This window comes from Brassica napus, chromosome A9 (genome assembly GCF_020379485.1).
Source record: "Brassica napus cultivar Da-Ae chromosome A9, Da-Ae, whole genome shotgun sequence".
Taxonomy (NCBI): domain Eukaryota; kingdom Viridiplantae; phylum Streptophyta; class Magnoliopsida; order Brassicales; family Brassicaceae; genus Brassica; species Brassica napus.
Genome location: NC_063442.1, coordinates 1,561,316 through 1,581,727, shown reverse-complemented (window position 1 = coordinate 1,581,727; position 20,412 = coordinate 1,561,316). Strand labels below are relative to the sequence as shown.

Sequence of the window (20,412 nt, the reverse complement as noted above, 5' to 3'; positions counted from 1 at the left end):
ACCAACATAAGATGTAATAGCTTAATAGACTGAGGCTAATCTTAGATCTACTGATTTTAATCCTTAATATAATTTCATAGTATTTCCATGTTCTAACAATTAGACAGCATCTAAACGTCATATATATAAACATTGACGCCTAATAGTCTTCTATCGGTTTTTTGAACATCTTTTAATTTCTATCGTTTTTGTCATAACATTCTTTTCTAAATTCAGTAATTGATTAGATGAGTTTTTTTGGGTCTCAATTCTACCTGCAAAGATTTTTGAGGACGTCAGAAAAAAAAATTATAAAACATATGATGCTTGTGGCATGCATGTGTTGGTACTTATTATGAGCTGTCTGTTAATGAAATATATTTACGTATTACACTTATACAACGTACCTACCAATACCATCTTCAGATGCCGACAGAAAGCTATTCACATTATGATGTTATTATCCAGACACATCGATCTGCTGGATTGCATTTGACCAATTTTCATTTGTTATCTAATGGTGTTCCACCTAATCAGATGTTTTCTAGGTGTATCTATATTATAAATAAAAATTAAAGTGTTGATAAAATATAAATCTTCTTTACAGCATGCTACATATTATGCAAACTACCTTATTAAACTTTTATAAATGTAATTAGGTGGAACACTTAGCTAGATACATCGCATGGGATGAAAAAAAAAGAAACTAGAGGAAGGAAATAGAAAAGCAAAGTGTTGCCTATCCTTCTCTGACTTATGGATAAACTGTAAGATTCTCAAATATGCGATCTTGCTTATAAATTGTAATTAGGTGGAACTACATTAGATATACATAATATTTTAAAAAATGTTATATATTGTAAGATTCTTGGCCAATTTTCTTACCAAGAAAAGAAAAAACGAGATGCATCGAGTAAGTTGTTTTGTTTCCTTCTAGAAGGCGTACATAAAACGTGTTTAGTCCTTTTTCTCAAACATAGGTGAATATTAAAGCGAGAACAATACTGATGAAGAGAATAATAAAGATATAGTGGAAAAAGAAGAAAAATCAGTACAGGAATAAAAAAAAGGGGCGTTCCGAGAATTGAACTCGGGACCTCTCGCACCCTAAGCGAGAATCATACCACTAGACCAAACGCCCTTTTGTTAGCTATTTACATTTGTTGTATACAAATACAAATATTATTTTCAAAACCACTCCTCATAGCTCTCGACTCGTCTCTCTCCCGCCCAATGTGCCCAATGGAATCTCTAGGGTTTCTTCTCGGTCACTAGCTCTACGATTCGATTTCTCGAAATTCGAGTTTCGATGGTGAATCACAGCGACGCTGAAGCTTGCGCCTCCGATTCGAAGTCTCCTTCAGCTTCTTCGGATCATGGTGAGTTTTTGCGATTACGAACATTTCGCCTTGCGAATTTCGAAATAACTGTAGCTTTGAGGTGTGATAGATTCAATTTGACGGATGAACAAACTTTCCCTTTCTCGAATTGTCTTAGGGTTAGAGGTGAATGGGATTCACGATACAGAGCCGATTGATGATGATGATAATGATGGTATCTCCTTAGTTGAAGATCTATACAACGATACGGAGCTCGTAGATGACGGAGAAACACTAGACCAAGTGGTGGATGATAGTGAGGATGAGGAAGGAGGAGGTAAAGGAAGTGTAGCTTCCTCTAAGCAGCCATGTTTGCTGGAGAGAAGCGTCAGAGCTGTAGATATGCTCTTGGAGTCTGATGGATCTAATGATCAAGAATGTCACACAGGTAAAAACGAATCTGATCCTCTTTTGGTGCAAATGGATCTCAGATGAAAAGTCTTATTGTATTTTTTTTTTTTTTTGAAGGGAAACAAGAATCGAACTGTGATGTAGTTGCCGGTTTTCAAGGCTCTTCGAGGATTGCTGCTGATAATAGTCATGGTCAAGGGCTGGATTATTTGGATTCTCAGGAACCAGGAGATGCAACGCAAGCGGAAGCTCTTGGTTTCGTGGACCAACTTTTGATGGACAAAGATCTAAACTTGTCACCACCGGTGAATCTCCAGGAAGCTAGTCTGAGAAGGAAGTCGCCTCCTTTCTCAGGTGCCAAAGGACGTCAGTCTCTGGCTAAAAGAATCAAGACCATGAGTCCAACCAAGAAAATGAGTGTCTTTGATTGGGACTGTGACGATCAGTGTGATGTGAGTGGCCCTCAAAACTCTCCGGTCAATGGTGGAAACGTTACATGCTTCAAGAAAAGGGAAGCTTCCGTTAAAGATGATGATCTATGTGAGGATAAAAAAGTCTTAGCTCGTCCCACAAAAAGATGTATGCAGAGCGATTCTGCTAAACATAACAAGATGGAAACGGCATCGGGCTTGAGTCAGGGCATTATGTTAATCTCGCAGATGGATGCTCAGTTGCAGGATAAAGCGTCAAAGGAGCATTCTGAACCCGAGGAAGATTTTGTTGATGTCGGTATCAACACTCAGATTGCTGCTGAAGCAATGAGTGCTTTACTGTTTGCTCCCTGCACTATAGAAGAAGCTAGTGAATCAGAAACGAGGGATCAAGCCTGTAATCTCTCCGGAAGGAACAATGATACCATTGAGGGTAGTGCTCCAAACAAGAAGAGAAACTCTAAGAAGAAGAGGAAATTTACTGTGAAAGAGAGAACCGGTACAAACGCCTCTGCTACAACATGTCTTCTCAACTTATGTGAATGGAGGCATCCCAGGGCCAAAAGATCACGTCTTACTCCAAGGCATCACGTCCCACCTAGGAAGTCTTGGGGTGCTAGCTTAGCTAAAGACAGAAGCGAAACCAACACTCTGTCAGGTAGGTTAGTAGTATCATTAAGTGGGAGAAGACAAGCCTCTTCTTGCCAATCAGGTGTCGATTTGGATGTTCTAAACCATGCATCTCCAAAGAAAATATACGGCCGAAGTCATGAAAGCTCTCCTGATAAAGATTTGCCTAGGCCATTTCTTCCGAAGGAGATCAAAAGGCTTGGAGGATCAGGAAAGGTGGGTGACTTTAAGTGGAAAGACTTGAGGAGACGAAGAAACTTGGCACATGTTCGTGTCTTATTCAGCCATAATCTGGATGATGAAACAATCAAGCAGCAGCAGAAGGTTTAATTCAATTCCTCATTTTTATCATATTTGACAAGAGTTAAGTATACCATACTAGTTATCAAGAATCCCCTTTCTTCTTCCATAGATTATGGGCCGACTAGGAATTTCTCAGGCATCTTCCTCGGCAGAGTCAACACATTTCATAGCAGAAAGGTTTTGTAGGACAAGGAATATGTTGGAAGCCATAGCCCTTGGTAAACCTGTTGTTACATCTCTATGGCTGGAGAGCTGCGGACAAACAAGATGCTTGTTAGATGAGAAGAATTACATCTTAAGGGATAGCAAAACGGAGAAAGACGGGTTCTCCTTGCGTACATCTTTGGCCCGTGCAAAGCAGCATCCCCTTCTTAAGGTCACAATCTGATCTCAGTTGAGCATTTATCCTCAGAACTTCATTAACACCCTTTGTTCACATGTATTTATAGGGATTAAAAGTCTGCATCACTCCCAACATTAAACCGGACAGAGGTATGATTGCTCACTTAGTGAAGTTGACCCAAGGGCAGGTAAGAACAATTCACTTCCATTGAGAGAGCTTTTGTTTTATAGACCAGACATCTTGGCACTTTTCAGAATAGTTATGAGTTCCTTTATCAGGTAGTGGAGATAAGTGAAATAATTGCTGCAGCAGATAGAGAATTTCCTGATGATCTATTGATTATTTCTTGCGAAGACGATAGAGATTTATGTCTTCCTTTCATTAATCAAGGTAATCTCTGCCAACTTAACACTATGAAGTTACGCTAAAGAAAAAGATAACACACTTGTGTTTTGTAATGTAGGAGCTGAGATTTACACCTCAGAGCTTTTGCTTAATGGAATCGTGATTCAGAAACTGGAACATGCCAGGTATGGACCTGTTCTTATATACCACAGGTCACCACCACATTCAGATATTTATAATCCTAGTTTGTGTGCTTACGAACCCATTTTAATAGATAGTAAGAGGAAGTGGTCACATGCAACAAATCTCCTTAAAACTCTTTGTTTTTGTGTTGCTGCAGGCATTATCTCTTCTAAAAGGAACCAAAGATACACAAAGTTTGCAGCAACACATAGGGATCTACTGGTTGGTGCAAGCAATGAATGAATCCATTTCATCAAAATCTTTCATAAACCTGACTGTTTGTTATAAGAGATCTTTCATCATTCTATGGAAATAAGAATCTAGTACATAAATTATGCAATTCACATACAATACTTCTAAACCTCTTCACATGGATTAAGATTAGAAAAGGTAAAAAAAAAACTGTGTTAAACAAGAGCCCTCGGCATTTTTTTGGTAGGAGAAAAATAACTCATCAGACCTAAACTCTACTCATTGCTTTCAGGAGATTCAGCACCAGGGTTCGGATTGTTGAAGCCAACACTTGTTGGAGCAGCAGCTGGATTTGTATGATAAGGAGGCGGAGGAGGAAGTCCATTGTAATTGGGAGGTGGTGGACCACCTTGACCTGGTATTGGAGCCAATCCTGGTGGCCTAAGCATACCGTTTTGTGGAGGTGGTGGTGGTAAAGGAGCTCCAGGTGGTGCCATCATCTGTGGTACTCCTGGAGGAGGCATGTAACCTGTAAAGGTACAATATTACATATCAATTAAACAACTCAATGCAAAGACTCATGGTACATTACATCACATAAGTGCAAACCAAATCTCAGATCGATCAAGTGTAAATCCGTGCACCAACCAAGCGGGTTATAACTTTATAATTCTAGTAAACAGACATTACCTTGACCAGGCATCATGGGTCTAGGTAGAATAGGAGGTCGCATCCCCATAGGCATAGGCATCATAGGAAGGCGAGGTCTAGCGAGCATATGCTGATTAAACACACCACCAACCTGATTGTACGCTGCAGCTTGGCCAAGATGCTCTTTAATCCTCTGATCAATCAGACTTTGCGTTTGCTGTTCCTCAAATTGCTGATAGTATGTTCTTACATTCGCCTGCACATCATCATAACTCTTTAACTTAAAAACAGAGGTACCAAGACAAAACATATAAAACATTGTGGAACTCTATGTAATAACCTTGTGTTTGTAACCAGAGTTGTGCTGCTTCCTCACGGATGGCTGAAACAAAAGAGAAAACATATAAAAACATGAGTGATAGATGATAACAAACAATAGGCAAGTAAAAACTAAGTCAAGCCAAAAGCAAGAATCGAACCAATGTTTTTAAATCTAAAACCTAACTGACAATACAACTAATGCTAAAGTTCATTAGCTGCCTATAACTAAATTAAAACCTAACGGAGATTAATTTCAATACAACTAAATTAAGTTCATCAACGACGGCGACGCATAAGCAAAGAAAAAAAAAGGAAGGAAGACTTACGGAGTCGTGGGTGAGATAAGTGTCGCAATAATCACAGTAATACCTGCCAAAAATCAACATTAAGCAAAATAAAACCTAATATCGAACTACATATGTATCACTGTAAGGCTAATAATAAAGATCTAGAAACCCTATACCTCGGCATCGTGAGAGACAGCAGCAGCAGCGAGAGGAAAGACGACAAGTGCAAAGAGTCGAGTTTTCCTTGTCTTAAAAAGGATGAATTCTCATCCAATGGTTTAGATTGGTTTATAATATCTAACGGTTATTAACAACCGGAGAAGTATCTTTATTAGAACGACGTCGTTTCGCACGACGCATATTAAACAAAAAACAAAGGGAACACATCATTTCCCAGAAAGGAACAATGATGGGAGATATCTCCCCGCCGGTTGCTTCAATCCCAGGTTCGTCGGATCTTTTGCTTTTGATCTCTCTATGTGAATAATGCTTGAATCGAGATTTCAATGGAGGTGATGATATGTATGTGTAGTTGTTGAAGGAAACGCGCAAGCGATGAATTCGAAGACTCTTCTTCCGCCGCTATCGACGGTGGCGTCTCACTTCGGCACAAGCGGATTGTCCGTCGCGTTAGCTACAGGCGTCACTCATCCTCTCGGTTAGCCTCCTCATTGCCTTTTTTTTTCTTCACTCCCTGTGAATCCAATTAATGAAAATGTGGTCAACGTCGGGTCTACTAATACCGGTTCAATTCGGTTAAGGGATGATATTGTTCTTCAATCATTTTTACTCATCTTAAATTGTTTGCGTTTTCCAGATGTATTAAAAGTAAGGTTGCAGATGCAGCATGTGGGCCAAAGGGGGCCTTTAATCGGAATGGTAATACTTCTTCCGTTTTGATTTAATTAAGGAAAAAAAATTCTGTTTTAAAATAAGTGTGTTTTTAAAGTTTGAATGCAAAATTTATTAAGCTTATCCGCTTTATTTTTCTATTGGTTGAAATATGATTATATGTATAGGTAATTATGTTTTTATTTTAGAAATATACAAAATCATATGTTTTCTTAATCTGTGTGTAATCCTAAACCGATAATTAAAATGAAACCAAGAGAGTATAATGTTCTAATGAAATAAGTAATGACCTCTCTTGATGTTATTGGGGGTTGTTAGGTTAACTCTTTAAATGTTCTTTTTTCAGACAGGAATCTTTCTTCAACTAATGAAGCAAGAAGGGCCTAGGTCTTTATACTTGGGTTTAACTCCTGCTCTCACTAGATCAGTACTCTACGGAGGTCTCAGATTAGGATTATACGAACCAACCAAGGTTTGTTTTGATTGGGCGTTTGAGTCTACCAATGTCTTGGTCAAGATAGCATCTGGCGCGTTTGCAGGGGCGGTTGCCACAGCGTTAACCAACCCGGTTGAAGTTGTCAAGGTAGGTGAAACCATGAAACCTTAATAGTATTGGTTTTAAAAGACGCTTAACGGTTTGTCTTTCTGTTTAGGTTAGGTTGCAGATGAATCCAAACGCGGTTCCCATTGCGGAGGTGAGGGAGGTAGTTTCTAAAGAAGGTATTGGAGCTTTATGGAAAGGAGTTGGTCCTGCTATGGTTAGAGCTGCTGCATTAACTGCCTCACAGCTTGCAACATACGACGAAACCAAGCGGGTCATTTTCTAAGACTTACTATTCTGTTTTCTAACATTTCCAGCTTCTAAAGTTTATTGTAAATTGCAGATTCTGGTTAAACGGACTTCTTTGGAAGAAGGGTTTCATCTTCATTTGTGGTAAAACCATTACCCAATTCCATTGCTATATTTGGAGATTAATGTACAGAAACTAACTTAGTCTAGCACTTGATGAATGAAGCTCAAGTGTGGTTGCAGGTGTAGTAAGCACTCTGATAACCGCGCCCATAGACATGATTAAAACCCGCTTGATGTTGCAGCAAAACTCTGGAAGCGTCAGAATCTATAGAAACGGGTTTCATTGCGGTTACAAGGTAATGTAATATCGGTCCCTTCTTTTTATACATTACAGGATTTGCGTGCGTTGGAGTTTAATGTTTTGTATCTATGTATCATCCTTCAGGTTATTCGCAAAGAAGGCCCACTGGCACTTTACAAAGGGTTAGAAAAAATAATCATTTTCTTGAGGATAAAATGTAGTTGAAACAATTCTTATTAAAAAGAAATAAAAAAAGTTTGTTGTTGTTTTCATTGATACAGAGGCTTTGCGATTTTTGCACGGCTGGGGCCACAAACGATGATCACGTTCATACTCTGCGAGAAGCTAAGATCACTAGCTGGACTTCACAAAATGTAGCCACTGACCAGTTCGTGCCATGCCTGTCCGATTACAGCTAAGTTCTACTCCAATCATTTTTTTCACCACCAAAAGTTTTATTGATCATTTATTTGTTGTGTGTTTAATATGCATGTCTTATTTAATTTACCATTCAGGGGATTAGCATAAACTTTTTATTATAAAGAAAGGTACTTCCACGCTGGATGTGAAGTATGCATTTTTTTCTTGATTAGTGTGGATAGACATTGAATTGAAATGCAATTATCCAAATACGTAGTGGTTATGTTGAAATCATTTCTATATTGCAGTGTGCGTCACTCTAATAATACTAGTCTCTATCGTGAAGAATACAATTTTGTGTTTATAATTGAATATTAACTAATTATCCAACTAATTATGGTGGAAGTTGGTTGTAGACAAAAATACGCGGGACTGTGTGTGTGTAACATGCACGTTAAGAACTTGTAGGGTCGTAACGTAAAAGGTGAATGAATTCAGGGGTCTATTTGTTGGAAATAGGAGAAAAAATTTGTAATTTTGTGGCGTGGAGAAAGGAACAAGTTGGAGCAGCTCGAGTCTCTTGTTTTTGGGTCGCGTTGGTGGCGTGACAGCCTGTCATGCTTATGTTTTTGCCCCTCAGTTCACGATTTATTAACGGTTTTACCATTCTGACTATTGTCTCTCAGACAATGACCTGTCAGTTGTGCTCCTCTTGCATTATTTTTGACATCTACGGTCAAACTCTTTCCGGTATTAGATCAAAAATATTTTACTCGGAAACTTTGAAATATATCTGATATTTTATTAATATATTAAAAGTTTTCAATATTATTATTTTAGCATCATAAATGATAGTAAATAGTAACTGACTATTTCAATGAATAAATATAACACTAGTTGATAAACAATACTGATGATGTATATAGTTAAAATAATCAATATTGTTTCTCTTATGAATTTTTCAAAAAAGTTAATTATTTGGTCAACTAATCATATTAAACTGAATCACCCACCAAACTACAAGTTTGACTATTATATTTCGAATTAAGGAAAAAAAAAGAGAAACACGAGAACGGCGCGGGTAAAACGGGAGGGTGATTATGTAAATGTAATTGCATTACCACAACGAGACAAAACAATCCGAAGTGTTCCCTGGCATTAGTCATAAAGCTCTCTCGCCTTCCCTTTTGTACAGCTGTAGTGGCAAATTCCGTAATTTAATCGTAACAGTATGGGCGAACTCTGTCAGCATTTAATTTAATTCCAACTTCTCAATTTCCACCAATTTTTTTTTTCCTCCTTCATTTTGAAAATAAATAAACTTTGGAAACAAAAATTCTCAGAGAGAAAACTCAGAGAGAGAGAGAAGGAGAAGAGGACGAAGACAGGTAGGAGGAGAGACAGAGAGGGAGAGAGGGACGACCGTTTTTGTCAACAGAGAGACAAAAGAAGGAGAGACGGAGACAACAATGGCGGAGGAGAATAGGGAGAAGCAGAATGAAGAAGAGAGCGTTAAGGTTTTCGTCGGACAAATACCGAGACATATGTCGGAATCTCAGCTCCTTGCATTGTTTCAAGAGTTCGCTGTCGTAGACGAGGTCAACATCATCAAGGACAAGATCACACGCGCCTCTCGAGGTTTCTCTTTCTTCTTCCTTCAATTTTTCTTTTTTTTTTTTGGATTTTAATGTTTTCAAATGTGATTCTCAAGATTTATTTGAATTTCGAAACCCTAATTTAATTTTGTAAATATATATTTTTTTCTCTGGATATTAGGATGCTGTTTTGTGCAATGTCCGTCGCGAGAGGAAGCAGATAAGCTGGTCAATTCTTGCCATAACAAGAAGACATTACCTGGTGTATGTTTTTTTTTTATTTCTTACTCTTTTTTATTTTTATTTTCTTCAGATGCGTGAATGTGATTGATGATGTTCTGTAGTTTACATTTATTTTAAAGCCAGGTAATTTCATTTTTTTAATATATTCACTATACTTGTTTTTTGGTTTTCTGTTCAATTTTGTTGGAAACTTATGACATTGTTCTGAAAATTATATCTTCAAACCCAAGAAACTGAAACCAATGGGGATTTTAGTAATTGCTAGAAATGAGATAAGTGAGTTCTTTGCTCCACCCTTGATTGAGACAGAGTGTTAGTTTGATCTCTTTGTTCTCCCCATCTCATCTTTGACAACTTTGTGGGATGATTATCAAAAGCTTAGATCTTTATTGGTCTCTGACTAGCTTTTTTTTTCTATGTTTCACAGGCAGCTAGTCTATTGCAAGTAAAGTATGCAGATGGCGAGCTGGAAAGGCTAGAGCACAAGCTTTTTGTTGGTATGCTTCCAAAGAACGTCTCTGAAGCTGAACTTCTATCGTTATTCTCCAAGTACGGAGCCGTAAAGGATCTACAGATTCTTAGAGGCGCTCAACAAACAAGCAAAGGTTTTAAATCCTTATGTTCTAATCTTTGGTTTTTCCATTTTCGCTTTACCAAAGTTTTGATCAGCTTTTTTTTTTTTTTTTGCTAGGCTGTGCTTTTCTTAAGTATGAGACAAAAGAACAAGCTGTTTCCGCCATGGATGCCATCAATGGAAAACACAAAATGGAGGTGATTGTCAACACTCTTCAACCTTCTCTCACCTGTAATGTGACAGTCTCATCATTTTTGTTTGTTTGCTTTCTTCTTAGGGTTCAACCGTTCCTTTAGTTGTGAAATGGGCAGACACAGAAAGAGAGAGACACACAAGAAGACTCCAAAAGGCTCAATCCGACATGGCTAGATTATCCAACGCTGATCCAACAAACCCTTCATTGTTTGGAGCATTACCAATGAGCTATACTCCACCATATAACGGTTATGGTTATCATGTAAACCAAAAAAGCCTAAGCTATATAACATTTGCTTCATTTAAACTCTTGACTAATAAAATAAAATCCTCCTTTCTTATTTATTTACACAGCAAGCTCCTGGAACTTATGGTTACATGCTACCACCAATTCAGAACCAAGGTAATCACAACGCGTTGCAAAGAGCCTCACCTGACTCTTTACCACCTCGCTTGGCCCGGAGAAACTTTCCTTACATGAGCTCTGGTTATCCCCCTGTACGAGGTCTTCCTTATCCAATGTCTTATCCTAGAGGGCTCATGAGTCCTCGCCTTCTAAGTAACTCTCCTGGTTCCATATCACCTGGCGTTGCACACAGCAGCGGGTCAGCAACACCTTTGAGTTCCATTGTTCAAACCGAAGGTTAGTGTTGAAACTTGAAGCCTTGTTCTTTCTTTAGCTTCTCTCATGCATTAAGTTTGGTTCTTTTAGGTCCGGAAGGTGCGAATCTGTTTATCTATAACATACCTCGTGAGTTCGGGGATCAAGAACTCTCCGCTGCGTTTCAGCCTTTCGGTATTGTTCTGAGTGCTAAGGTTTTTGTAGACAAAGCCACTGGTGCAAGCAAGTGTTTTGGTAAGCTCTCTTTGTGTCTGGTACTAAAGATTAGTCATTGTAAAATGTAAGAGTGAATGAATGCATCTTCTTTTGGTTGTTGTTGTGTTGCAGGTTTTGTTAGTTATGACTCACAAGCAGCAGCTCAGAAAGCTATTAACATGATGAATGGTTGCCATTTAGGTGGTAAGAAACTGAAAGTCCAGCTTAAGAGAGACAACAACAACAACAACAATGGCCAACATAATAGTTAAAAACTCTAAGCCATCCTCTCTGCAAATAACAATTTGTAATTTATGTGCATTATTGAAATTTATGTAAACATTTTATGATTTATTAACATTAAAATTCATTGAATTTTTCTCTTTATTTTTATTGATTTTCTGATGTTGGTCTTTAGAAGAAAGATTCATTGTTTCAAATGAAATCAAGTAAAAGAGAGATCACATTATCTTTGCTACAACAAACCAAACAGCAAAACACACGCAGCAAAACACACGCAGACAAACACAAACATGGAGTAAAGGACTACAACAACAGTCCACAGACAGGTTCAGCCCTTGCTGAACCCTAATCAGACTCAGCACCAACAATCCCTAAAGACCCTAACAAAGTGGACAATAATCTCTGTATTGATTTACAGACACAACCGGTTCTTGTTTGCTCTCTCTCCAGCAGATTAGGCAGAAGAAATGTGATGGTTTACCTAAAGTGTTGAAATTAGACGGTCATAGATTCATCTTGGTCGCTTGTGCTTGAGCCTAAAGTGTTGTTTTTGTTGTCTGTGAGTGATACCACCGGAGAGCCTTTTGGGCTCAAGTCTTCAGACATACTGGTGTCTGAAACTCTAGCATTGTCGTTGAGCTGACTCAAGAAGCAGTCCTCTATCGAGCTTAATGATCCAGTATCGTTTTCATCTTGTTGTTCTTGTTGTACTTCTTCTCCTCCAGATTCTGAATCTGTTCCTTGTGATTCACAGCTAACTTCCATGTCTTGTGCATTGTCAGACTCAGAATCAGTTTGGGAATCTGATGAATGGGATGGTGAATATCCTTCTGATCCGCTTGAGGCTTCTTCACGTTCGCCTAGTGTTCTGGTGATGAGGGTCTTAAGCAAGTTCATAACTTGAACAGCATGCATAAGAGCCGTTAATGGATCTGTCATCTATAGTTAACACAAACACAAGAGTCAGTACGTAATATTAAAGTCAAAACAAGGTCATGTTTAGTTCTTCTTACCTGAGTCATATTAGGAGCAAAAACCATGGCGATATTCCTCGCATTCATCTTATTAAACTCTTCTTCCTCAACAACATCAGCCATAAGATCAACAGCCCAACTCAGCAAAGCAGACTCAGTAGGCTTCAGCTGCTTTATAAGCTCAACAGATTCCTCCTCGGTATTACAGTTAAGAACCTCCTCAGGAGAAAGACCATCAAGGACCCCACAAGGCAACTCTCTAAACCAGGCTTTGATAAGAGCAGCCAAGCAGTGCACATCAATGTTCTCAGGAACAACACCTCTGTTGAGTTGGTCTCTCACATGCTCCTCTTGGCTGTTCTCAGGGTTTATCCTAAAGATCCCTTCAGCCTATTTATTTAATCCACACAACAAGATTAATAAAAAAGAACATGTAAGAGTATAAATCTTGATTTGATTTTTTGCAATGTCTTTACCTTGAGACCTTGTTGAGAGTAGAGTCTTTGCTGCATTAGTAATAGAATAGTTGGGACACTGTTTCCTTTGTTGTCATAAGAACATTGCATTGATTCCGCAGAGACACCAAACACACTCACACTGCATTAATGTTGTAAAGATGTCAATGTTCTAAAAATGGGTGGATCTAGTGAGCAAATCAGTCATAGCCAAAAAATTAAATCGGTTTAAACCGTTATAAAAATGTTAAAATTAGTCTAAATCGATCTATATTGGTTTAAATTTGTTAATTCAAGCAATAATGTTAGTCTAATTTCTTTTACATCTAATATAATTAAATCCAAAAACTAAATAATATAATGTATATATGTAATTTATTAAAAACTATTTAATAATTTGTTAACATAAGCTTGCCTAAAATCCGGAATAATCTACAAATCATATAGTTATAGCCTACCAATTTCTTGAACATTGAAAGATGTAATTAAGAAGAATTAATTAAGCTAATTACACATATAATTGAAAGATGTAATTAAGAAGCATTAATTAAGCTAATTACACGCATAATTACAGATCAAGTCTCTGAAGCATTTTATACTACCTTGCACTAGGGACACGACATGGGATCTCGACTTGAAGCTCGTGCGGGAGACCGAGGAAGCCACGGAATCTATCGAACGTCACGTGAGTGATGTGTCGGACGTTTGTTGGCCATCCGATCTCCATGTGATGAACGGCTGAGGAGATCCCTCCTCCTCCTCCTACGACGTCGTCTTGCTGGTTATTGTCGACACGGCAGGATATTACGGATTTACGGAGAGCTGTTAGTAGAAACTCAACAAGAGAGAGTTGTTGCTGGTTCTGCTCTTCCTCCTCCTCCACGGTGGATTTGGTCTTCCCTCCTCCTTTTCCTCCGCCGCAGCCAACGGTGGATTTAGTCACCATCACAAGCCCCGTCATTGCTCACCCAAGAAGGAGACAAAAGGATGTGGTAGAGACAAAGATCGCTCGAACAATGAAGAAACTCTCTCTCTCTGGACTTTGTGCTTCTTCTTCTACTTCTCTCTCTCTCTTTCTTTGGAGTAAGTTTGATTTTTGAAGTTCTCGAAAAGGTTTTTCTCTCTTTATTTTATTGGATATTAATATTATTTTTTGGGTGAGATTTGTCTTTTTGAATTTCTGTCTTTTTTTGGTTGGATTCGAAACCCAACGGCCACTCGTTTTCAAATTTCTCTCCCTCTTGGAGGAGACTGGTATGCTTTTATGTAATGTTTGGCTTTTAATGTGAATCACGTTTTTACCCTGAGATGTTTTGTAAAATCTACCATAGTGCCACTCTATGTGTTATCTGGTTGGTTCTTAGTTTTCTTTTTCTGGCTAAACTACATCTCATTATCCAATATACAAGATTTTTGATTTCAGCGGAGATTTTAACCACAAAGACAGTGAAGTACCATCTTGTATCACCTATGAATACTCAAATAATACCTACGTTATCTAAAAGTCTTCGTATTGCATCCTTTTTTATTTGATGAAAAAAAAATTCTAATCGACTATCGATAAATTATTATGCCATTGTGACTTGTGAAAACATATTTGCTCTATGGAAAAATGAATTGTCTCTTAGACTATAAAATATAGAAATATTTGAAAATAATTGATAATATATCGAGTTTAAATGTAACAAATCTAATCTGAACAACATAACCCAGTGATCGCTGCATGATATGAGAGAAGTCATGTGTCAACTGATGCTACACTAAAAATGAATAGTCTCTTAGACCTTAAAAGATAGAAATGTTTGAAAATAATTGCTAATAAATCGAGCCTAAATCTAACAAATCCAATCCAAACAATATAACCAGTGATCGCTGCATGATATGAGAGAATTCATTGATCAACTGTTGCACTAAAAATGAATAGTCTCTTAAACCTTACAAGATAGAAACATTTGCAAATAATTGATTATACATCGAGCTTAAATGTAACAAATCCAATCCAAAACCGCATGATCATAGAGAAGTCCATGGATCAACTGATGACACACTGAAAAGCAAACATGCTTCTTGTTTACCGAAGTGTCTCTTATCCCCAAGCCTCAAAAAAAAAGGAGCAACAATATAGTGGTGGCTGAAAACTGTCCAAAACAAAGACTGCCGTCAAGAAACCGTCATTACACCAAGAACCGACTAAAGGTTAATTCTTGGTTGTCGACATTACTAAAAATTTATTTTTATGACAAACTGATTTTTATTTCACTAAACAAAACTCTCCTTGAGTTTTTTCTTTTACTTTTAGATTAAAACAAAACTCTCTAAAGCAACAAAGTTACGTCAAGAAATTGGGCCAGATTGAAAAATCATTTGGGCTTCGATAAAACGTAAAAAAAAAATATCACGTGTTCCCTCACGTGATTGTCTTCCTCATCGTCTCGACATTTGTAAGCAAAAAAAAATGTTTATTAGGGTTCGAAATTGAAATCGTCGCTGGGGGCAAACAATTAATCAGATAAGCCCGCCGCTGACAGAGAGAGCGAGAGAGACGCAGTGTCACTACATCCACTAATTAACCTCCCTATTCATTCATATTTACCCTTTTGCCATTAACACCCTTAAAAAAAAAAGAAAAAAAATATCTTCCTCCGCTTCTCCCATTATCCTCTCTCCTTCTTCTTCTCTCCCAATTCATTCTCAATTCAACTCAATTGACATGAGTGGGTTGCTGGAGCCTAGTCAAGTGGTGGCAGCTGTGAAGGGCTTGCATTGGCGAACCTCTCTCGAGATTCACAAGCTTCTTAAGGATAACGAAGACTTCTCTATTACTTACAACGATGGAGAAGAAGAAGGTGCAGAGCCAGAAAAGGTGAAAACTTTTCATTTGGGTTTTTGTTTTGGGAATGAAGTGTTGATTTTTGAGTTGTTGAGTTCAGATAGATGTAGAGAAACTGGTGGGGATGTTGCCTCTTCACCTCTTGTCAGTGTTTATATCTACTCATGAGGAAGAAGGGAAGCTTAGGTATTTGTTGTCTGGGATCAGACTGCTGAATACGTTTTGTGACTTAACGTCTCGTCATCCTAGATTGGACCAGGTTTGATGATCTTTTGTGTTCTTGTAAAAAGAATTTGACTTTATGTCTTTGTTATGGAGAAGTACTTATGAAAATGCATGTTTGTGTTTTTGTTTGTTTTGTATTATTGTGATAGGTGTTGCTTGATGATGTGGTATTAACAACTCAGATGCTTGATCTTGTGATCTTTACCATGGTTGCTCTCGGCGGTAATAGAAAGGTATAATACTCTCTCTGTGTCTGATGGATTATGTCGAAATTAATAGTTATCGGACCATTATCTCGAGAGAGGACATTGGAGTATCTACAAAGGACTTGGGTCAATTCACTTACGCCAATTAGTTTGTTTTAAGTTGGAAGCCCATGAAACTTAACGTCTCTTTCGGTTTCTCTCTTTCTCAAGTTGTGATTCATCTCTGTTGCTTTTATTTTTTCAGGAAAGTTGGAAATCAGATTATGACTCATTGATAGAAGCCACAATGGTGGCTTCTACTCTTCACCTGATGCATGGGTTCATCTCTCCTAACTCCCAAGATCTTGTTATAGTCTTGCTTGCCCACCCTAAGGTATGACCTTTTACCATGATGTGCTTGAAATGCCAATATGTGGAAAGATCACGCTTAAGCTTTGAGAGATTGTGTTCTTTTGGATCTGATTGTTATGTTTCTCATTTAGGTTGATGTGTTTATAGACGCTGCTTTTGGAGCGGTTCACAATGTTGTCAGATCTTTAAGAGCGAAGTTGCTGCATCGGCAAACTGACCAAACGAAGAAGCTAGGTGCTAATTCTGTAGGGGCCGTTAACGCACACTGCCAACAAGCTGAAGCTGCTTTGCAGTTCCTTCACTCTCTATGCCAACACAAACTGTTTAGAGACCGTGTCGCTAAAAACCAGGTTTCTCTAATGCCTGACTCTTAAACCTTTAGATGCATCAGTTACGGAATGATTCTCAGAGTTAGGTTTTATGGTATTCTTCTTTTCAGGAGCTATGTGGAAAAGGTGGTGTTCTTATGCTAGCTCAGTCCATACTATCACTATATATAACTCCTGAATGGGTTGGAGCAGCCGTAATAATAGCTTCCATATCTAGAATAAATGCAAAAGCCCTGTCACTTGTAAGTCCTGTTGTAACTTAGCATAGTTGTTTCCTCTATTTACTGTCGTTAAGTCTCATACCAAAAGTTTTATGTTTCTTGCAGTTGCACCATTTGTTTGAGGCGGAAAGTGTCTCATTCCTTGACGAGGTTGAACGTTCAGGAAGCTTGCATTTAGCCCAAACTGTTGCCTCAAAGGTTTAGTCCTAATAAGGGTTCTGTTTAAACAGTGAACAAACTTATGGAGTAGTGTTGACTTATCTAGTGATGCTATATCCTGTAATCTAGGTTCTTGAATTAATGAGGCTTGGCCTTTCTAGAGCTTCCAAGGCCAGTCCTCCTCCTAATGAGTATCCAATGGGTTTTGTGCTACTTAACGCTATGCGCTTAGCTGACGTGTTCTCGGATGACTCACATTTTCGACGTTTTTTCACCAAACATTTTGTAAGTATTTCTTGAATTACTTCCCTTTCCTTTGCTTTATCTGTGATTTTAATGTGTGGAGGATGTTAAACCTTAATCTACAGACAATGGTTCTCAGCGCAGTGTTTTGTCTCCCTCATGGAGATTTCTTGTCAATGCTGTGCTCTTCTGATCTCTCTTCAAGGGAAGATGACGCAACGCTTGATTACGATCTGTTTACATCATCTGGATGGGTTCTAAGTGCATTCTCATCTCCTGGTGAATTGGCCGTTCCTCAGTTCAAGCTTAATTTTCAGAATAACCTCACCATGTCTTCATACGCTCATCAAAGAACGTCCTTGATTGTTAAAATCATGGCTAATCTTCACTGCTTCGTTCCTGAAGTCTGCACAGGTGATTTTAAATTAACCTCATCATATCCTCATACCTTTGTTTCTTACTATGTGGATTTGCTGTTGAAACCTGCAGAAGATGACAGGAACCGTTTCATTCAAACGTTTGTGAGTGGATTGCGAAAGGATCCTTCAAGCATATTGGTTAATCTATTACCAAGCTCTACATATACTCCGGAGGCTCAGAGAGGCACTAGTGTTTGCAAAAACATAAGTGTGTACCCTTTATCCCTACACATTCTTTATTACACATGTTTTGGTGATTCCGTTGTGATGGATGTTTGTATTTTTGTAGGTTCTCTGTTGCATCATGCAGAGTTCTTAATCCCTAATGCACTCAATGTCGAAGATCTAATGATTTTGAGGTGAACCTCTCTCAATCATTATACATTTCACCTTAAGACAATATTAAAATAAGATTTCTATAGTTCTTGAGCGGTGCTGTTTTGTATTGATATATATATTTTTGGGATGCTGTCTTCTGCAGGGTGTTCTGTCAACAGTTGGAGCCGCTAATCCGTTCTGAGTTTGAGGAAAGTCAGGCTGAGGTGAAGGTGAAAAGCTACTTACTCTCTTGTACATTGTTGTTACTAGGCCTGCTGGTTCGGGTAGTTCGGGTCTGTTAGTTAGGCCTAATTGAACTGGAAAAGTTTGGTTTGGTATTCGGTTAGTTCGGTTTTTAAAATTCTTTACCAAAACAAACCAAAGTTTTTGGTTCGGTTAATTTGGTTTGTTCGGTTCGAAATTTTTGGATAATTTCGTTTAGTTCGGTTCAGAATTTGGTTAACAATTTTTTTTTAAAACCAAACTAACAGAAATTTGGTTCGGTTATAAACGGCAGGCCTAGTTGTTACAATTGTATGCATTTGTTTATGAGCATCTGTTTAGTTAAACTGATACAAGTAACTGCAACGACATTTTACTCTTGTCGATCATATGTTCTAGGACAATCAAGGTGCGGGAGGTAGTTCATCTGGCAAGCAGCTGGGAAAAGAGCCTCTGAATCTCAACAACGACGAAGCTTCAGAGGATTCTGATGTCCGAGCGGAAGGTGCCACGACAAAGCAAGGTGTGAACAACGAGGAGATGGAAATAGCTGAACGGTCGAAAGAGAGCGACAATCTTGAAACTAGCGGTTCAGAAACAAGCTCTAACAGAGGAGGGAAAGGTCTGGTTGATCAGGCTGAAGATGGATACTTGGCTCGCACTTTTACCAAGCGGCTTAAGGTGAGTGCTTCCTCTGGAGAGGCGAAGGAGGATGAGAGAGCTGAAGCTTCTCTTTTATTGGAGAAACAGAGGACCAAAAGGAAGCGTAGCATAATGAGTGATGATCAGATGGCGATGATGGAGAAGGCTCTTGTTGATGAGCCTGATATGCAGCGGAACTCGGCTTGGATACGGACTTGGGCTGATAAACTCAGCTTGCAGGGTCCTGAGGTCACATCTGCCCAGCTGAAGAACTGGTACCTGCTTCTCTCTCTCTCTCTCTCTAGCTATCACTATGTCTCAATCTTACATTTATACTAGCTCTGTTTCACAAAGATTGAATTTTGACTGTTTTCGTACATATTAATAAAACACATTAAATCGCTATAATAAATTTATTATTTTCTGTAATTTTCAGTTTTTAATAACTTTCAATCCCACTAAAAATTCAATAAAGTCAATTAATTTTTTTGAAGTTTAAATTTTTTCATAGAAAACACAAAAAATCTATTTTCTTGAAACAATATTTTTTTTCTAAAACATTTAATCTTAATGGAACTGAGTGAGTAGTTTTTTTTTGTCAGGCTGAATAACAGAAAAGCAAAACTAGCTCGAGCAAGCAAGCACGGGCCAGCACGTGATAACAATAGCTCAGGGGATTTACCAGAGAGTCCCGGAGATGAAAACACTTGGCAGCAGCAGCAGCAGCAGAAACCAACAACACCATTTGCAGATAAAGCTTCTGCATCATCGTCAGAAGGGCTGAAGCGTGGGCAGCAAGTGATGCTTGTGGACGAGAGAGGAGTCGAGGTCGGTAAAGGAACGGTTTTGAAAACAGACGGTGAGTGGTACGGTTTAAGCCTGGAGACGAGACAGGTGTGCGTGGTTGATGTGATAGAGCTTAGTGGGTTATATGATTATAGCAAGATGAGCATCCCTTATGGGTCTGATGATGTTGGGAGGACTTTTGGAGAAGCGAATTCTAGGTTTGGTGTTATGAGAGTGGCTTGGGATGTGAGCAAGCTTCAGTAACAGACTCGGTTGCATTGAGATCTCTGACCAGTAGGTGTTTTTTTATGTTCTTACCTGTTGTTTAGACTTTAGAGCTTTCTCTTTTGGTCCTAACCCAAAAGATTCTCTGCTTTTACTTTTTAGGAACTCTGTTTCTCTCTCGCTCTCTGGTTGCTAACAAGTAAAGGTTGAGACTTTGAGAGCAAATAACTGAAAATAAGTTTCACAGTGGGAAGAGCTGACTCTTCTCTCCTTTAGTTGACTTTAATGCTATTTAAATTACATTTCTTAATTTTAACAAGTAACCTTAGACAATGAAGTTCATAATGACTGGTGATTATATGGAAATAGCACTTACTACAAGTGTTTCTAGTCTCATAAATTATATTAGTAATTAATTAGAGTTTTTTTTCAAAAATTG

The 20,412-nt window shown here is 38.3% G+C and overlaps 6 protein-coding genes and 1 non-coding gene across 9 annotated transcripts; 4 read left to right on the top strand and 3 right to left on the bottom strand.

The window, feature by feature from the left end:
• Positions 1-1,048: 1,048 nt before the first annotated feature.
• Positions 1,049-1,120, bottom strand: TRNAP-AGG. The gene has a single exon. It is a non-coding gene; the product is annotated as a tRNA-Pro (tRNA).
• Positions 1,121-1,225: 105 nt separating this feature from the next.
• LOC111200799 lies at positions 1,226-4,816 on the top strand. The gene is made up of 9 exons (XM_022692169.2): positions 1,226-1,358; positions 1,477-1,746; positions 1,827-3,094; positions 3,183-3,449; positions 3,523-3,603; positions 3,695-3,806; positions 3,880-3,946; positions 4,102-4,166; positions 4,429-4,816. The coding sequence occupies exons 1-8, from the start codon at positions 1,289-1,291 to the stop codon at positions 4,115-4,117; spliced, it is 2,151 nt and encodes a 716-aa protein (XP_022547890.2). The 5' UTR covers positions 1,226-1,288; the 3' UTR covers positions 4,118-4,166; positions 4,429-4,816.
• LOC106389966 (U1 small nuclear ribonucleoprotein C-like) lies at positions 4,223-5,680 on the bottom strand. The gene is made up of 5 exons (XM_013830325.3): positions 5,572-5,680; positions 5,435-5,477; positions 5,128-5,169; positions 4,827-5,043; positions 4,223-4,665 (listed from the first exon to the last, which is right to left on the bottom strand). The coding sequence occupies exons 1-5, from the start codon at positions 5,577-5,579 to the stop codon at positions 4,412-4,414; spliced, it is 564 nt and encodes a 187-aa protein (XP_013685779.2). The 5' UTR covers positions 5,580-5,680; the 3' UTR covers positions 4,223-4,411.
• Positions 5,652-8,003, top strand: LOC111200802 (mitochondrial substrate carrier family protein ucpB-like). Of its 2 annotated transcripts, none has more exons than XR_002654321.2 (9): positions 5,652-5,841; positions 5,928-6,053; positions 6,213-6,274; positions 6,594-6,830; positions 6,901-7,062; positions 7,132-7,181; positions 7,281-7,396; positions 7,486-7,523; positions 7,623-7,930. XR_002654321.2 is itself a non-coding variant. In XM_022692172.2 (9 exons), the coding sequence occupies exons 1-9, from the start codon at positions 5,802-5,804 to the stop codon at positions 7,717-7,719; spliced, it is 945 nt and encodes a 314-aa protein (XP_022547893.1). In that variant the 5' UTR covers positions 5,683-5,801; the 3' UTR covers positions 7,720-8,003. The 2 variants fall into 2 exon arrangements, 1 of the variants encoding a protein (XP_022547893.1); XM_022692172.2 differs by having other exon boundaries at positions 5,683-5,841; positions 7,264-7,396; positions 7,623-8,003.
• A 335-nt stretch (positions 8,004-8,338) lies between these two features.
• On the top strand, positions 8,339-11,500 carry LOC111200801 (RNA-binding protein BRN1-like). 2 transcript variants are annotated; one of them, XM_048739248.1, is made up of 8 exons: positions 8,339-9,339; positions 9,478-9,560; positions 9,967-10,144; positions 10,231-10,310; positions 10,391-10,570; positions 10,663-10,951; positions 11,030-11,164; positions 11,258-11,500. In XM_048739248.1, the coding sequence occupies exons 1-8, from the start codon at positions 9,171-9,173 to the stop codon at positions 11,395-11,397; spliced, it is 1,254 nt and encodes a 417-aa protein (XP_048595205.1). In that variant the 5' UTR covers positions 8,339-9,170; the 3' UTR covers positions 11,398-11,500. The 2 variants fall into 2 exon arrangements, with proteins under 2 accessions (XP_048595205.1, XP_022547892.2); XM_022692171.2 differs by having other exon boundaries at positions 11,021-11,164.
• A 38-nt stretch (positions 11,501-11,538) lies between these two features.
• LOC106389973 (rho GTPase-activating protein 2-like) lies at positions 11,539-14,009 on the bottom strand. The gene is made up of 4 exons (XM_013830334.3): positions 13,400-14,009; positions 12,819-12,939; positions 12,382-12,732; positions 11,539-12,307 (listed from the first exon to the last, which is right to left on the bottom strand). Exons 1-4 carry the CDS (start codon positions 13,756-13,758, stop codon positions 11,864-11,866), a joined length of 1,275 nt encoding a protein of 424 aa, XP_013685788.2. The 5' UTR covers positions 13,759-14,009; the 3' UTR covers positions 11,539-11,863.
• A 1,250-nt stretch (positions 14,010-15,259) lies between these two features.
• On the top strand, positions 15,260-20,283 carry LOC106389976 (nodulin homeobox). The gene is made up of 15 exons (XM_048739246.1): positions 15,260-15,660; positions 15,728-15,886; positions 16,002-16,085; positions 16,303-16,431; positions 16,541-16,759; positions 16,849-16,980; positions 17,065-17,157; positions 17,248-17,403; positions 17,487-17,775; positions 17,851-17,988; positions 18,070-18,139; positions 18,262-18,328; positions 18,720-19,237; positions 19,565-20,042; positions 20,136-20,283. Exons 1-14 carry the CDS (start codon positions 15,508-15,510, stop codon positions 20,010-20,012), a joined length of 2,655 nt encoding a protein of 884 aa, XP_048595203.1. The 5' UTR covers positions 15,260-15,507; the 3' UTR covers positions 20,013-20,042; positions 20,136-20,283.
• The last annotated feature ends 129 nt before the right edge of the window (positions 20,284-20,412 follow it).

Bases quoted from the DNA above. Each gene is read 5' to 3' on its own strand.
- LOC106389976 (XM_048739246.1), top strand. From the start codon at position 15,508: ATGAGTGGGTTGCTGGAGCCTAGTCAAGTGGTGGCAGCTGTGAAGGGC. The intron at 16,432-16,540 runs GTATGACCTTTT...TTTCTCATTTAG, and splicing joins TCTTGCTTGCCCACCCTAAG to GTTGATGTGTTTATAGACGC. The intron at 16,981-17,064 runs GTAAGTCCTGTT...TGTTTCTTGCAG, and splicing joins ATGCAAAAGCCCTGTCACTT to TTGCACCATTTGTTTGAGGC.
- LOC111200799 (XM_022692169.2), top strand. From the start codon at position 1,289: ATGGTGAATCACAGCGACGCTGAAGCTTGCGCCTCCGATTCGAAGTCT. The intron at 3,095-3,182 runs GTTTAATTCAAT...CTTCTTCCATAG, and splicing joins CAATCAAGCAGCAGCAGAAG to ATTATGGGCCGACTAGGAAT. The intron at 3,807-3,879 runs GTAATCTCTGCC...TTTGTAATGTAG, and splicing joins TCTTCCTTTCATTAATCAAG to GAGCTGAGATTTACACCTCA.
- LOC106389966 (XM_013830325.3), bottom strand. The intron at 5,170-5,434 runs GTAAGTCTTCCT...CTTTTGTTTCAG, and splicing joins CTTATCTCACCCACGACTCC to CCATCCGTGAGGAAGCAGCA. The intron at 4,666-4,826 runs GTAATGTCTGTT...GTACCTTTACAG, and splicing joins ACCCATGATGCCTGGTCAAG to GTTACATGCCTCCTCCAGGA.
- LOC111200802 (XM_022692172.2), top strand. From the start codon at position 5,802: ATGATGGGAGATATCTCCCCGCCGGTTGCTTCAATCCCAG. The intron at 6,054-6,212 runs GTTAGCCTCCTC...TGCGTTTTCCAG, and splicing joins AGGCGTCACTCATCCTCTCG to ATGTATTAAAAGTAAGGTTG. The intron at 7,397-7,485 runs GTAATGTAATAT...ATCATCCTTCAG, and splicing joins GGTTTCATTGCGGTTACAAG to GTTATTCGCAAAGAAGGCCC.
- LOC111200801 (XM_022692171.2), top strand. From the start codon at position 9,171: ATGGCGGAGGAGAATAGGGAGAAGCAGAATGAAGAAGAGAGCGTTAAG. The intron at 9,340-9,477 runs GTTTCTCTTTCT...TCTGGATATTAG, and splicing joins GATCACACGCGCCTCTCGAG to GATGCTGTTTTGTGCAATGT. The intron at 10,952-11,020 runs GTTAGTGTTGAA...TGGTTCTTTTAG, and splicing joins TTCCATTGTTCAAACCGAAG to GTCCGGAAGGTGCGAATCTG.
- LOC106389973 (XM_013830334.3), bottom strand. From the start codon at position 13,758: ATGACGGGGCTTGTGATGGTGACTAAATCCACCGTTGGCTGCGGCGGA. The intron at 12,940-13,399 runs GTAGTATAAAAT...ACATTAATGCAG, and splicing joins TGTCGTGTCCCTAGTGCAAG to TGTGAGTGTGTTTGGTGTCT. The intron at 12,733-12,818 runs GTAAAGACATTG...TTAAATAAATAG, and splicing joins ACTCTCAACAAGGTCTCAAG to GCTGAAGGGATCTTTAGGAT.